Source organism: Physeter macrocephalus, chromosome 4 (genome assembly GCF_002837175.3).
Source record: "Physeter macrocephalus isolate SW-GA chromosome 4, ASM283717v5, whole genome shotgun sequence".
Classification (NCBI taxonomy): domain Eukaryota; kingdom Metazoa; phylum Chordata; class Mammalia; order Artiodactyla; family Physeteridae; genus Physeter; species Physeter macrocephalus.
Window position 1 is genome coordinate 118393011 of NC_041217.1, and position 16420 is coordinate 118409430.

The following is a 16420-nucleotide window of genomic DNA, read 5'->3' on the forward strand; positions in this document are numbered from 1 at the left end:
ATGGCCTTTATTATGTTGAGGTAGTTTCCCTCTATGCTCATTTTCTGGAGAGTTTTTATCATAAATGGGTGTTGAATTTTGTCAAAAGCTTTTTCTGCATCTATTGAGATGATCATATGGTTTTTATTCCTTAATTTGTTGATATGGTGTATCACATTGATTGATTTGTGTACAGTGAAGAATCCTTGCATCCCTGGAATAACTCCCACTTGATCATGGTGTATGATCCTTTTAACAGGTTATTGGATTCTGTTTGCTAGTATTTTGTTCAGGATTTTTGCAACTATGTTCATCAGTGATATTGGTCTATAATGTTCTTTTTTTGTGATATCTTTTTCTGGTTTTGGTATCAGGGTGATGGTGGTTTCATAGAATGAATTTAGGAGTGTTTCTCCCTCTGCAATTTTCTGGAAGAGTTTGAGAAGGATTGGTGTTAGCTCTTCTCTAAATGTTTGATAGAATTCGCCTCTGAAGCCATCCATTCCTGGACTTTTGTTTGTTGGAAGATTTTTAATTACAGTCTAAATTTCATTACTTGTGATAGGTCTGTTTATATTTTCTAGTTCTTCCTGGTTCAGTCTTGGAAAATTGTACCCTTCCAAGAATTTGTCCATTTCTTCGTGGTTGCCCATTTTATTAGCATATAATTGTTTGTAGTAGTCTCTTATAATCCTTTGTATTTCTGTGGTGTTTGTTGTAATTTCTCCTTTTTCATTTCTAATTTTATTGATTTGTATCCACTCCCTTCTTTTCTTGGTGAGTCTGGCTAAGGTTATATCAATTTTGTTTATCTTCTTAAAGAACCAGTTTTAGTTTTATTGATCTTTGCTATTGTTTTCTTTGTTTCTATTTCATTTATTTCTGTTCTGATCTTTTTGATTACTTTCCTTCTACTGACTTTAGGTTTCCTTTGTTCTTTTTCTCTGGTTGCTTTAGGTGCAGGGTTAGACTGTTTATTTGAGATTTTCCTTGTCTCTTGAGGTGAGATTGAATTGCTATAAATTCCCATCTTAGAACTGCTTTTGCTGCGTCCCATAGGTTTTGGGGCATAATGTTTTCATTGTCACTTGTTTCTATGTATTTTTTAATTTCTTCTTTGATTTCTACAGTGATCTCTTGGTTACTTAGTAGAGCACCATTTAGCCTCCATGTATTTGTGTTTTTCTCAGTTTTTTTCCTGTAACTGATTTCCAGTCTCATAGCATTGTGGTCAGAAAAGATGCTTGATATGATTTCAATTTTCTTAAATTTTCTGAGGCTTGATTTGTGACCCAAGATGTGATCTATCCTGGAGAATGTTCCATGTGCACTTGAGAAGAAAGTGTATTCTGCCACTTTCAGGTGGAATGTTCTATAAATATTTATTAAATCTATCTGGCCTATTGTGTCATTTAAAGCTTGTGTTTCCCTATTTATTTTCTGTTTGGATGATCTGTCCATTGGTGTAAGTGGGGTGTTCAAGTCCCCTACTATTATTGTGTTACTGCCCATTTACCCTTTCATGATTGTTAGCATTTGCCTTATGTATTTAGGTGCTCCTATGTTGGGTGGGTAAATATTTACAATTGTTATATCTTCTTCTTGGATTGATCCCTTGATCATTATGTAGTATCCTTCCTTATCTCTTGTAACAGCCTTTATTTTAAAGTCTATTTTATTTGATACGAGTATTGCTACTCCAGCTTTCTTTTGATTTCCATTTGCATGGAATATCTTTTTCTGTCCCTTCACTTTCAGTCTGTATGTGTCCCTAGGTCTGAAGTGGGTCTCTTGTAGAGAGCATATATATGGGTCATGTTTTTGTATCCATTCAGCGAGCCTATGTCTTTTGCTTGGGGCATTTAATCCATTTATGTACAAGGTTATTATCGATATGTATGTTCCTATCACCACTTTCTTAATTGTTTTGGGTTTGTTTTTGTGGGTCTTTTTCATCTCTCGTGTTTACCGCCTAGAATAAGTTTCTTTAGCATTTGTTGTAAAGCTGCTTTGATGGTGCTGAATTCTCTTAGCTTTTGCTTGTCTGAAAAGCTTTTGATTTCTCAAATCAAATGAGATCCTTGCTGGGTACAGTAATCTTGTTTGTAGCCTTTTCTCTTTCATCACTTTAAGTATATATTGCCACTCCCTTCTGGCTTGCAGAGTTTCTGCTGAAAAATCAGCTGATAACGTTATGGGGATTACTTTGTATGTTATTTTTTGTTTTTCCCTTACTGCTTTTAATATTTTTTCTTTGAATTTAATTTTTGTTAGTTTGATTAATATGTGTCATGGATGTTTCTCCTAGGGTTTATTCTGTATGGGACTCTTTGGGCTCCCTGGACTTGGCTGACTATTTCCTTTCCCATGTTGGGGAAGTTTTCCACTATAATCTCTTCAAATATTTTCTCAGACCATTTCTTTTTCTCTTCTTCTTCGGGGACCCTATACTTTGAATGTTGGTGTGTTTAGTGTTGCCCAGATGTCTCTGAGATTGCCTTCAATTCTCTTCATTCTTTTTTCTTTATTCTGTTTCTTGGCAGTTATTTCCACCATTTCATCTTTTAGCTCACTTATTCATTATTCTGCCTCAGTTATTCTGTTATTGATTCGTTCTAGTGTATTTTTCATTTCAGTTATTGTGTTGTTCATCTCTGTTTGTTTGTTCTTTAGTTCTTCTAGATCTTTGTTAAACATTTCTTGTATTGTCTCAATCCGTGCCTCCATTCTATTTCTGAGACTTTGGATCATCTTTACTATCATTACTCTGAATTCTTTTTCAGGTAGATTGCCTATTTCCTCTTCATTTATTTGGTCTTGTAGGATTTTACCTTGCTCTTTCATCTGTGAGATATTTTTTTGTCACCCGCCCCTTTTTTTTTGATGAGTGGGACTGTGTTCTTGTCTTACTGGTTGTTTGGCCTGAGACTTCCAACAGTGGAGCTTGTAGGCTATTGGGTAGAGCTGGGTCTTGGTGCTGAGATGAAGACCTCCATGAGACCTAACTCCAATGAATATTCCCTGGGGTCTGAGGTTCTCTGTTAGTCCAGTGGTTTGGACTTGGAGCTCCCACCGCAGGAGCTTTGGCCCGACCCCTGGCTCATGAACCTAGATCCTGCAAGCTGTGCAGGGCGGCAAAAAAAAAAAAAAAAAAAAAAAAGGAGAACAATAACAAAGTAAAGAAATAAAATTAGACTGGGAAACTAACAGATATGTTAGAAAGAATACAAAAATAAAAATATAGATGAAACAACAACCAGAAGGTAAAACAGAACCACAGTAGTTAAACAGAGGAGGAGAGGAAAAAAAAAAAAAGGTGGAAAAGGCCTTGGCTGTGGAGGGTGGGGCCTAAGCAGGGGCGGGGTTTGGGCAGTGGGCATGGCCTATGCTTAGGATTAATGTGATTATCTTAAGGAGGGATTTTCACTGGCTCTATTATGTTTCAATTTTTTACAACCTTTATATTTGGTATTATTAAGAAATCAATAAAAATAGTTCAATTAAAAGTGTGTTTTTTTGAATTAGGGAAAAGAAGAAAAAGAAAGTAGAGGAAAACAACAAAATTCTTAGTTTTTAGAAAGATGACAATATTTATTAGATTTTCATGCTAAAAGAGAGTTTGGATTTTATAAAATACAATATTAGTGGAAGTATATTACAGTAAACCTAAAGTTATAACTTCCCTTTACTAAAGAGACATCATTCATGTCATGTAAAGAAAAATATGCAAAAGGAAAAAGAAAATACTTAAATACCTTTAAAATTGCTAATAAATACACCCAAGATTGTTAAATTTAACAGAAAGTTGGCTGAAGCATTAACTACAAAATAATGATAAAACAATCTTAACATATTTCTGCTTTATTTTACTGTGACAAGGATGCCATAATAAGCTTGAAGTACTTTTTTAAAAATTAATTAATTAATTAATTTTTGGCTGCATTGGGTCTTCGTTGCTGTGCGCGGGTTTTCTCTAGCTGCGGTGAGCAGGGGCTACTGTTCGTTGTAGTGCGTGGCCCTCTCATTGTAGTGGCTTCTCGTTGCAGAGCATGGGCTCTAGGCACGTGGGCTTCCGTAGTTGTGGCACACAGCCTCAGTAGTTGTGGCTCACGGGCTGTAGACAGCAGGCTCAGTAGTTGTGGTGCATGGGCTTAGTTGCTCCATGGCATGTGGGATCTTCCTGGACTAGGGCTTGAACCTGTGTCCCCTGCATTGGCAGGCGGATTCTTAACCACTGCGCCACCAGGGAAGCCCCAGCTTGAAGTACTTTTAATGCCCCCAATGTATGTATTCTGCCTAATATATAGAGGAATAATCTGTATAAAACTTACAATTCTAAAACAAAGTTTCCAAATTTTGTTTAATATTATATGACATCTTTTCTCTCTGAGAATAATACAGTGCCTATTGGCAGGTTTATTAACCTTTCTAAGCCTTAGTTTCATCAACTATAACATAGGGAAAATATCCTATGAAGATTGAGAATGTGCAGTCCTCATGCAGAACATGAGAACAACAGTACTTGGACTTTTTCACTCTATCATTATCTCTTTGTTATATGATAGTCTAAAAAGAATAATCAGTCTGATTATTAATACTATTTTGTCTAATGTATAGACTGTGCTTTCAGCACTTGATAAACATACATACTAGCTTGAGTTGAATTCTTAGAAAGTTAAAAATATTATTTCTTAGCTCTCCCATGTGCCATTTCTGTCCAATATGTCTTTCTCAAAGGTCACCAGTTACATATAATATCCCAAATTTCTGACCTATGTTGATGACAGATCTCCCTCTATTGTGATGTCATCCACTACTTGATGCTAATATTTCACAAGATTTTTTTTTCTGGCTACAGTTTAAAGAGCACTTCCTGTTTGTAGAGTCAAGCCTACCACATTATCAAAATATGTAATCAAGGATTACAGTATTTTATTTTATTACAGTGATTTTATTTCTATATCGTTGCCTTAAGTAGCAATGAGTAAATCTTCTAAATTATGTCAAAAGATTTCTTGTCCACGAAGCAATATATTCTGTGATCTCATTGACAAAATTGTTAAAAGACCATCCTTGCAGTTTTTGGGTCAGTGGGGATATCACTGTTATGAACCCAGGATTTACAGAACACTGGCAAAAATTCTGAGGTACAACGACTTGGATGGGTTTGACATACTACTCACAGATTATATTGCATTTGTGGAAAAATCAGGATACTGTTTCAAACTAAATTTTAATCTTGAATTTACTGAAATATGTGTGAATACAATTCTGTACTGGATTTTCGCCAGAAAAGGTAATCCTGACTTTGTGGAATTTCTCCTCAAGAGGACAAAAGACTATGCTCAAGACAGAAGTTGTAACCTGGCACTGATATGAGGTAATAATCTCATATGTTTTCAACATAAAAGGAGAACACTTCTCTTTAGGAGGTTATACTACTTCTTTTTTTCTAAAATGTATATGCATAGTGACTACATATAGATAAAGAATCCTGACTTGATTGCTCATTCATTTGTTCATTCTTTCATTATTTATTCAATAAAATTTTACCTATATGTAAATTACTATGAATCAATAAATTACTACTGGTTTGCTCTATAAAGCTTATATGTAAGTGTTCAAGGTAATGCAGTGTTACACAACCTAGATTTCTGTAACTAGTCAAAGACATTGTTTTTTGTAATACTGTGATCCCTTCTTTTTGAGAATACTGAGAATGTTTATCTATAAACTATCTAAATTGACTTTCAAAGTATAATTCAGGATACACACACATATTCACTTAGTAATACTTGTTAAACATAATAATTCCCTATTTTTATGCTAAACATTACAAATTTGATTCCAAATTCTCCAGAATTGAACACAGTGAAAGTCAAATACCTGATTCAATCTACTGTAGAACCAAATTTTCACATTGTCTGAACATGTCAATCTAGCTAATGAATACTGCTGAGGATCTTAGAATAAAATGTCCAATATGACCTCGTTGTAGTCTGTAATACAGATTTTAAAGTTACTTAGTTTGCACTAACTGCAATTTACTTTTTGGTTTTAGGTGTTAGTTTGATTAGAACAGATGTGCATTTATTCATTCATTCAACAAAGTACTTATCACCTTACTATGCATGAGGCACTGTACTAGGCATGATGATAGAACCATGTATTCAGTGAAAAACAAGACAGATAAGATCAGTTTAAGACTAAACCAATTTAGACTCTGCCTGAAGCAGAGTTGTTTTCTTGATTGTGTATCACTGTGGTGATGGAGAAACACTGGATTACTTTCCTTAATGATAACCCAAGTACAAAAACTGAGAGCTGAAGTCTTCAATATCAATAAATAAAACCCCAAATAGTACTTTTTGGTTGTTTTATGACCATTATATTTGTAACTATAGCAGAGATCAGCAGCTTCTAACACTGAGTGTCACTAGCTGGGTTACGTAGTGCCTATATGTATCCCTGGCAGGCCCATGGGAAAGAAAAATGAAGTAAAACAAAGGAAGAGAGGATAAGTTAAAAAAAAAGATTAATGAGGGGCAAGAAGGGAAAACTGAAAGGAAAGAAAGGAAAATGAAAGAAAAACATACGGTGGGACATGATAGAGTGCCATTAACAACTGTCTTAATAAACTGCTTGAAGATTAACAGATTTTGACTTAGATGCATCCACAAGGTAAAACACATTATAGGCCAATTCTACGTACCACAATATTTTTAGGATCTTTCAGATTCACAGAATTTTAAATTCAGATGGAACCTAAGAATTCATTAGCAAACCTCCCCTAACCCCTCTTCCTGGGCAGCAACTCCCAGAGTGCATCTCTGGTTGGTGCTCATCTGGTCTCTGCTTGAACAACTCTAGTAGTAGTGAGTTAACTATTTCCTGAGGTAAACCTTTCCTTTGCCAGGGACCCTTCTCTTTCCTAGCCACTCATTTTCCCTCAAAGATTTTACCCAGTCCGATGACTTTAAATATTACGATATGCCAGTGACTCCCAAATCTTTATCTCCAGCCATGACCTGTCCTCTGAGCTCCAGACTCCTCCTATCTGAGGCTGTCTGCTCAACATCTCCACAGAGCATCTCACATTTAACAGAATCAAAACAGAATACTGATCTTACTCACACTCTACCTGCCAACTTGCTCCTTCCCCTGAATTCTGCACTTGATTAATGGCCTCTGTTGCTCAGGCCAAAAATCTAGGATTTATGCTTGCTTCTTCTCTTTCTTTCACAACACATCAGCAAATCTTTTTTATTTTATCTCTAAAATATGTAACAATTAGTTATACTTTTCATCTTCTCTGTTTCTAACCTAGGTGAAGCCACCACTGTCTCTTGCCTAGACAACTCCAATAGACTCCTAAAGAGTCTTCCAGCTTCCACTCTTCCCTCTTACAATCCATTCTTGACTCAGAAGCCTGAGTGACCTTATAAAAATGTAAAATAGGGCTTCCCTGGTGGCGCAGTGGTTGAGAGTCCGCCTGCCGATGCAGGGGACACGGGTTCGTGCCCTGGTCCGGGAAGATCCCACATGCCGCGGAGAGGCTAGGCCCGTGAGCCATGGCCACTGAGCCTGCGCGTCCGGAGCCTGTGCTGTACAACGGGAGAGGCCATATCAGTGAGAGGCCCGTGTAACGCAAAAAATAAAAAATAAAAAAATTAAAAATGTAAAATAGGTCATACCACCCACGCTTAAAATCATCCAAAGTTTTCCTACTACAGGTGAAATAAAATTCAAACTCAATACCCATTTTTTAAAACTCCCATATAGGGACTTCTGTGGTGATGCAGTGTTTGAGAGTCCGCCTGCCAATGCAGGGGACACGGGTTGGAGTCCTGGTCTGGGGGGTCCCACGTGCCACGGGGCAACTGGGCCCATGGGCCACAGCTACCGAATCCCATGCGCCTAGGGCCCATGCTCTGCAGCAGGAGAGGCCACCGCAATGAGAGGCCCGCACACCCCAACGAGGAGTGGCCCCGGCTCGCCGCAACTAGAGAAAGCCCACGCACAGCAACAAAGACCCAACGCAGCCAAAAATTAAAAAAACAACAACAACAAACTCCCATGATCTGTCCCCAAATCCAATCTCCCAAATTCTAATCTCATGTCATTCTCCCCCTTGAACACTATATTCCAACCACGCATTGGTTGTCCACTGTCTACTCTTGCTAAAAGTAAGCTCCATGAAAGGAGGAACTTTGACTACTGCTTCAGCTTTGAATCCTCATGTCTAGAACTATGCAGATACATAGCAAGTGGTTAATGAAGATTGTGTTGGATGAAAAAGTGAATTTTTATACAGCTTTATTAGATTCTTCTTCCTCATAGTGCACTGAATTCTGTCTCCATTTCTCCAACTCTGCCCCAGTGATATAGTGTACAAAGTCTACTCATTCTCTGTCCTGTATGAAAACCTCTCAAATATTTGAACATAGCTATTATGTTCCCATAATGAATACCTTACGTTTCCTATTATCTGTTGTTCTTTATTTCCATAGCAGCATCATTCTTTCGTCACCTTCCCCTGTATACACTCCAGTTTGATAATTTCGCTAATCCAATAATGAAGTGTCTAAATAGGTCCCTGGAGGAGAAGAGACAGAATTAATGAGAGAAAGGAACTTAAGTTTGTTCATTTTTGCAATAAACCTGCAAAAATAAATGCCACAGTATGGCAAACTGTAAGTGGATAAAGAGAGATGACATCATTCAGTTAAAATAACAATAATCATTTATTAAGCATTTTCTAAGTACCAGGCACTGTGTTATTTGCTGAGGATACAAAAAAAAGTAGACATATTTCCTGATTTTGGAGAGCTCACAGACTAGTACATAAGCCATAAAAAATTATAATTATACTATAAGTTCAAAAATAGAAGCATATAGAGGTAGAAAGAACAGAGGACATCATTAATATTGGGGAGGAGCAGGTATCTGAGAAGGCACTTTAGAAGAGGTGATGTCTTAAATTTATTTTTAAAATGTAAAAAGGAGTTTTCCCTGTCTTTCCCTTGAAGAAATGTAATCTAGGCAGAGAGAGGCCGCCTAAAGCCAAGAGAGATACAAACATGTTGTATCCAGTGACTACAGGCAATTCAGCAATTGCTAGAGAGTGAGATGGAAATCAGGTAATAGTGACAGATAAGGCCTAAAAGAGAGGCCTTGAAGGACCTTTGTACGCCAAACTAAGGAATTTGAAATTTATACCACAGGTGATGCCCAATCAGTGAAGGTCTTTTCAGACTTGGAGTATGAAAAGATTCATCAGCTCCTATTTGAAGACTGGACTGTGGGAAGGGAGGGTGCAGCTAGAATTAGGGAGACTAGTTAGTAGACTGCTCAAACACTCCAGGTAAAATGGCAGGTCCAGAATTTCTATAGAGGAAGGGTTGAGGGAAGCAATCTGATTGAAAAGAGGGAGGTGGTTAGAGGAGGTGCTTGAAACTGAATTTGCATAGCATGCCCAGTGTGCTAACTAAGATTACATGTGTACTTATAATAGTTTTGGGGGAAGAACTAATCTGCTCTACCACCATCCCCCCCAATCCCTAGGTAAATTATAATGAGGACTTAAACTAAAAACAATAGCAATAGGGAAAAGAAGAGATATTACTAAATAGAATAACCAGGCATTACAGTAGGTGAGTAGAAGTAGAAAATGAAAGAGAGGAGTTACTCTTCAGATTTCTAAATTTTGAGACTCGTTGATGATTGTATTCACTTCCTTTTGCTGCTGTAACAAAGCTGCCACAAACTTAGTGGCTTAAAATAATATAAATTTATTATTTTATAGTTCTGAAGGTCAGAAGTCCAAAATGAGGCTACAAGGGCTAAAATCAAGACGTCACAGGGTGGGTTCCTTCTGGAGGCTCTAAGGGAGAGCCTTAGAGGGCTCTAGCTATATGCTCTAGCTGCCTTTGCCAGCTTCTAGAGCTGCCTACATTCCTTGGTTCATGGTCTCTTCCTCCATCTTCAAAGCCAACACTGTAGTCCTATCTCCTTCACTGGCTCTGCTTCTATCATTCTCTGATACCTCTTGTAAGGACTCTTGTGATTATACTGGGCCCACCTGGATAATCTCGCACCTCAAGATCCTTATCCTAATTACATCTGCAAAATCCCTTTTGCCATATTGAGAGGCCATTTCAGTCTACCACAATGGTCATGCCACAAATCTATCAAAATTATTACAAGAGATTACAAAGTCAGTTTTGGATGCATGTGTTTGCATTGCCCAAGGGATATCCAGGTAAAGATGTGCAGTAGGTGGCTATTATGTAGTGTCATCCTTGATGTCTCTCTTTTACATTGCACATCTTAGTCTGTCAGGACATCTGTTGAGTCTACCTTTAAACAATATACAGAATTTGATCATCTCCACTGTTATCACACAAGCTAAGTGATTTCTCTCCTATCCCATAACAAATTCTCAATAAAGGTGAGATCGTGCTGCTTTTTTTACTCAAAATCTCCAATGGCTCTTCCATTCCATTTAGAGTAAAAGATGAAGTTCTTACAGTGATCTGCAAGGCTTTACACGATGTGACATCCCATTACCTCTGTCCTCATTTCCTACTACCCCTCACCCTTTTCACACTTTTAGCCACACAGGCTCCCTTACTCTTCCTTCACCACCCCAGGCACACTCTCCTTCCTTTGGGTTCTTAAATGTCCAAATGGCTAACTTCTTCATCTCCTTCTTCTTTATCCAATGTCACATTTCTGTAGAGCCCTCTCCTATCATCCTCTTTAAAATTGGAAAATGCCAAAAGCTCAGGACCAGGCACTTTCATGAATTCTACCAAACATTCAAAGAAGACTTAATCCTTCTCAAACCATCCAAAAAATTGAAAAGGAAGGAATGCTCCCAAACTCATTCTATGAGGCCCACATTAGCCTGATACCAAAAGCAGATAAACATACTTTGAAAAAAATAAAAAAATAAAATAAAATTACAGGCCAATATCCCTGATGAACACAGATGCAAACATCCTCAACAAAAGAATAACAAACCAAATTTAACAATACGTTAAAAGGATATACACCATGATCAAGTAGAATTTATTCCAGGGATGCAAGAATGGTTCGATATGTGTAAATCAATCAATCTGATACACCACATTAACAAAACAAAGAATAACACCATATAATCATCTCAGTAGAGGCAGAAAAAACATTTGACAAAATTCAACATCCATTTATGACATTAACTCTCAACAAAGTGGGTATAGAGGGAACATACTTCAACATAATAAAGGCTATATATGATAAACTCATTGTTAACATATTATTCAATTGAAAACCTGCAAGCTTTTCCTCTAAGATCAGGAACAAGAAAAGAATGCCCACTATCACCACTTTTATTCAACATAGTATTGGAAGTCCTAGCCACAGCAAATCAAACAAGAAAAAGAGACAAAATTGGAAAAATTGGAACGAAAAAAGTAAAACCGTCAGTATTTGCCGATGACATGATACTATATAGAGAAAACCCTAAAGAGTCCACCAAAAATTAGAACTAATAAACGAATTCAGTAAAGTTGCAGGATACAAAATCAATACAGAAATCTATTGCATTTCTAAAAGTTAGCAACTATCAGAAAGAGAAATTAAGAAAACAATCCCATCTATAATTGTATCAAAAGAATAAAACATTTCGCAATAAATTTAACCAAGGAGGTGAAAAACCTGTATTCTGAAAACTATAAGATATTGGGACTTCCCTGGTGGTGCAGTGGTTAAGAATCCACCTGCCAATGCAGGGGACATGGGTTTGAGCCCTGGTCTGGGAAGATCCCACATGCTGCAGAGCAACTAAGCCTGTGCGCCACAACTACTGAGCCTGCGAGTCACAACTACTGAGGCCGTGAGCCACAACTACTGAAGCCCGAGCACCTAGAGCCCATGCTCCGCAACAAGAGAAGCCACTGCAATGAGAAGTCCGCACATGGCAACGAAGAGTAGCCCCCTCTTCCTGCAACTAGAGAAAGCCTGTGTGCAGCAACAAAGACCCAATGCAGCCAAAATAAATAAATAAATAAACTTACGACAAAAAACCCTATAAGATATTGATGAAAGAAATTGAAGATATTGATGAAATAAATGGAAAGATATACCATGCTCATGGATTCAAAGAATTAACAGTTAAAATGTCCAAACTACCCAAAGCAATCTACAGATTCAATGCAATCTCTATCAGAATAAAAATGGTATTTTTCATGAAACTGAAACCAATAATCCTAAAAATTAGTATGGAATCTTGAAAGACCATGAACAGCCAAAGCAATCTTGATAAAGAAGAACAAAGCTGGAGGTATCATGCTCCCTGATTTCAAACTATACTACAAAGCTATAGTCATCAAAAGTGTATAGTACTGGTACAAAAACAGACACATAGATCAATGGAACAGAATAGAGTCCAAAAATAAACCCATGCTTATATGGTTAATCAATCTATAACAAAGGAGGCAAGAATATACAACGGGGAAAAGACAACGTCTTCAGTAAATGGTGTTGGGAAAACTGGACAGCTACACACAAGAGAATCAACCTGGACCACTTTATTACACCATATACAAAAATACACTCAAAATGGTTACAGACCTAAATATAAGACCTGAAACCATAAAACTTCTAGATGAAAACATAGGCAGTATGCAATTTTACATCAGTCTTTGCAATATTTTTTTTGGATAAGTATCCTCAGGCAAAGGCAACAAAAGCAAAAATAAACGAATGGGACTACATCAAACTAAAAAGCTTTTGGATAGCAAAGGAAACCATCAAAAAAATGAAAAGGCAACCTACTGAGTGGGGAGAGTTATGTGCAAACAATATATCCAACCAGTGGTTAATATCTAAAACATATAAAGAACTCATACAACTCAATATTATAAAAATCAAATTTAAAGAGGTGCAGGGGACCTGAATAGGTATTTTTTTCCAAGGAAGACATACAGATGGCCTATAGATATGTGAAAAGATGCTTGACATCACTAATCACCAGAGAATTGCAAATTAAAACCATAATGAGGGCTTCCTTGGTGGTGCAGCGGTTGAGAATCTGCCTGCCAATGCAAGGGGCATGGGTTTGAGCCCTGGTCCAGGAAGATCCCACATGCCGTGGAGCAACTAAGCCCCTGCACCACAACTACTGAGCCTGCGCTCTAGAGCCCACAAGCCACAACTACTGAGCATGTGTGCCACAACTACTGAAGCCCGCATGCCTAGAGCCTGTGCTCCACAACAAGAGAAGCCACCGCAATGAGAAGCCTGCACACCACAACCAAGAGTAGCCCCCGCTCACAACTAGAGAAAGCCCGTGTGCAGCAACAAAGACCCAACTCAGCCATAAATAAATAGATAAATAAATAGATAAATAACTAAGTTTATAAAACCACAATGAGATATCACCTCCCCCCGTCAGAACACGTATTATCAAAAAGACAACCAATAAGTGTTAGTGAAGATGTAGAGAAAAGGGAACCCTTGTGCACTGTTGGTGAGAATGTAAATTGGTGCAGCCACTATGCAAAACAGTATGTAGTTTCCTCAAAAAAATTAAAAATAGAGTTACCATATGATCCAGCAATTCCACTTCTGGGTATTTATGTGAAGAAAATGAAAATACAAATTTAAAAAGATACATGCACCCTTATGTTCCTTGCAGCATTATTTACAATACCCAAGATTTGGAAGCAACATGTGTCCATCAATAGATGAATGGATAAAGAAGTGGTGTCTGTGCATATATACATATATACAAGGTATTATTACTCAGCCATACAAAAGAATAAAATCTTGCTATTTGTGACAACATGGACAGATTTAGAGGGTATTATGCTAAGTGAAATAAGTCAGATAGAGAAAAACAAATACTGTATGATTTCACTTACGTGTGGAATCTAAAAAACAAAACAAATGAACAAACAAAACAAAAAGGAAACCGACTCATAGATACAAACTGTTGGTTTCACGGCAGGGGTGGTATGGAATTGGGAAAAATAGGTGAAGGATATTAAGAGGTACAAACTTCTAGTTATAAAATAAATAGGTCATGGGGATGTAATTTACAGCATAGGGAATATAGTCAATAATATTGTAATAACTTTGTATGGTGATAGATTATTAATTGTGCTGATCAATCCATATTGTGTATAAATATCAAACCACTATGTTATACATCTGAAACCAATATAATATTGCATGTCAACTGCATTTAAATTAAAAAAATAAATAAAATAAAATTGAGAAATGCCCTCACTGCACCTTCCCAACACTTCCATACTTCTTTTTTTTTTAACATCTTTATTGGAGTATAAATGCATTACAATGGTGTTAGTTTCTGCTTTACAACACAGTGAATCAGTTATACATATACATATATTCCCATATCTCTTCTCTCTTGCGTCTCCCTCCCTACCACCCTCCCTTTCCCACTCCTCTAGGTGGTCACAAACCACTGAGCTGATCTTCCTGTGCCATGCGGCTGCTTCCCACTAGCTATCCACCCTATGTTTCGCAGTGTATATATGTCCATGCCACTATCTCACTACGTCACAGCTTACCCTTCCGCCTCCCCATATCCTCAAGTACATGCTCTAGTAGGTCTGTGTTTTATTCCCGTCCTATGCCTAGTCTCTTCATGACTTTTTTTTTTCTTAGATTCCATATATATGTGTTAGCATACGGTATTTGTTTTTCTCCTTCTGACTTACTTCACTCTGTATGACAGACTCCAGGTCCATCCACCTCACTACAAATAACTCAGTTTCATTTCTTTTTATGGCTGAGTAATATTCCATTGTATATATGTGCCACATCTTCTTTATCCATTCATCTGTTGATGGACACTTAGGTTGCTTCCATGTCCTGCCTATTGTAAATAGAGCTGCAATGAACATTGGGGTGCATGTGTCTTTTTGAATTATGGTTCAAAACAAAAAAACTACGAAAATATTAAATTCAATCAGGGTGTTTTGGTTAGGAATAATACTCATATTGTAATTTTGAAAGTGTTTCACATATAGAATAAAGCTATCAACAAATGTATTGTAACAGGATAAATGTATTGTCATCAGAAAATAAGATTTTTATGTAAGAGAAAAATAAGAAATAGAAAACCAAAGGAGGTACAAATGCTAATGTGAAATCAGAACGATGAATATTAATAGAAACTTATGATTTTTTAAAATATATATTTGTTCTTCTGCTGCAGAAGCCTAGAAATGGTGACACCTTAACAAGCACAGGTAGCACCCAGACACTGATTTATAATACCATTCTGCAATAAAAGAAACCAGGACTCTTTAGAGGAATGGTTGATTCCAGAACTGGGGCAGAAAGAAAATGTAAGGCAAACCTGGGATGTTTTGCTGTGACAGAAAGCAAGGAAAAAAGTTGATAATTAAAGGTAAAGGATCAGGCACTTAACCTAGGACTTTTAGTAGAGCTATTGTTCAACCTCAGTTGAAAAGAGAAAGCTCTTTTTTTTTTACAGAATGCCAGCTGATAAAAGTAGAGAAAATGAGAGAATTAGAAATGAAATATTATTATGCAAAAATAATTTATGAATATTAAAGCTATTAGATGAAAGATATGGTAGAGCAGAACATCTCCATGGTGTATAAAATAATTGACCCTTGAACAATGTGGGGGTTAGGGGACACCTACTGTCCCTTCAGGAGAAAGTCCTCGAATGACTTTATAGTCAGCTCTCCACATGCACAGTTCCTCCATGTATGTTGTTCCAGTACTGTGGATTCAACCAATCATAGATCATGTAGTACTGTAACAGTACCTATTTAGTGAAAAAATTCTCTGTGTAAGTGGACCCAGGCAGTTCAACCCCTGTTGTTCAAGGATCCACTGTAATTTGAAAGGGAAAAAAACCCCCATACTTTTACCATAAACAAATATGGAAGTTTTTCAGCTTAAATGATCAAAACTAGCATTTAAAATAGTGGGGCAACATGATATTGGAACATGACATTTTGTGCCACCTTTATTTGATCCAGTGTGAAGTGTCTGCAAACAGTGACAGCTTTACTTCTTCTTTTCCTATTTGGATTCCTTTTATTTCTTTTTCTTCTCTGATGACTGTGGCTAAAAATTCCAAAACTATGTTGAATAAGAGTGGTGGTAGTGGGAAACCTTGTCTTGTTCCTGATCTTACTGGAAATGGTTTCAGTTTTTCACCATTGAGAATGATGCTGACTGTGGGTTTGTCATATATGGCCTTTATTATGTTGAGGAAATTTCCCTCTATGCCTACTTTCTGCAGGGTTTTTATCATAAATGGGTGTTGAATTTTGTCAAAAGCTTTCTCTGCATCTATTGAGATGATCATATGGTTTTTCTCCTTCAGTTTGTTGAAATGGTGTATCACATTGATTGATTTGCATATATTGAAGAATCCTTGCATCCCTGG

The 16420-nt window shown here is 37.1% G+C and overlaps 1 protein-coding gene across 2 annotated transcripts in view; it reads left to right on the forward strand.

Annotated features, from left to right (window-relative positions):
- Positions 1–4828: 4828 nt before the first annotated feature.
- The window catches only part of ASB17 (ankyrin repeat and SOCS box containing 17), a 20482-nt gene continuing 8890 nt past the window's right edge, over positions 4829–16420 (forward strand). The window contains exon 1 of one of the 2 annotated variants that reach the window (XM_007106898.2): positions 4829–5359. In XM_007106898.2, the coding sequence (XP_007106960.1) occupies positions 5355–5359 (5 nt within the window). In that variant the 5' untranslated portion in view covers positions 4829–5354. The remainder of the gene's footprint in view (positions 5360–16420) is intronic. The other variant, XM_007106897.2, reaches the window with a different exon arrangement.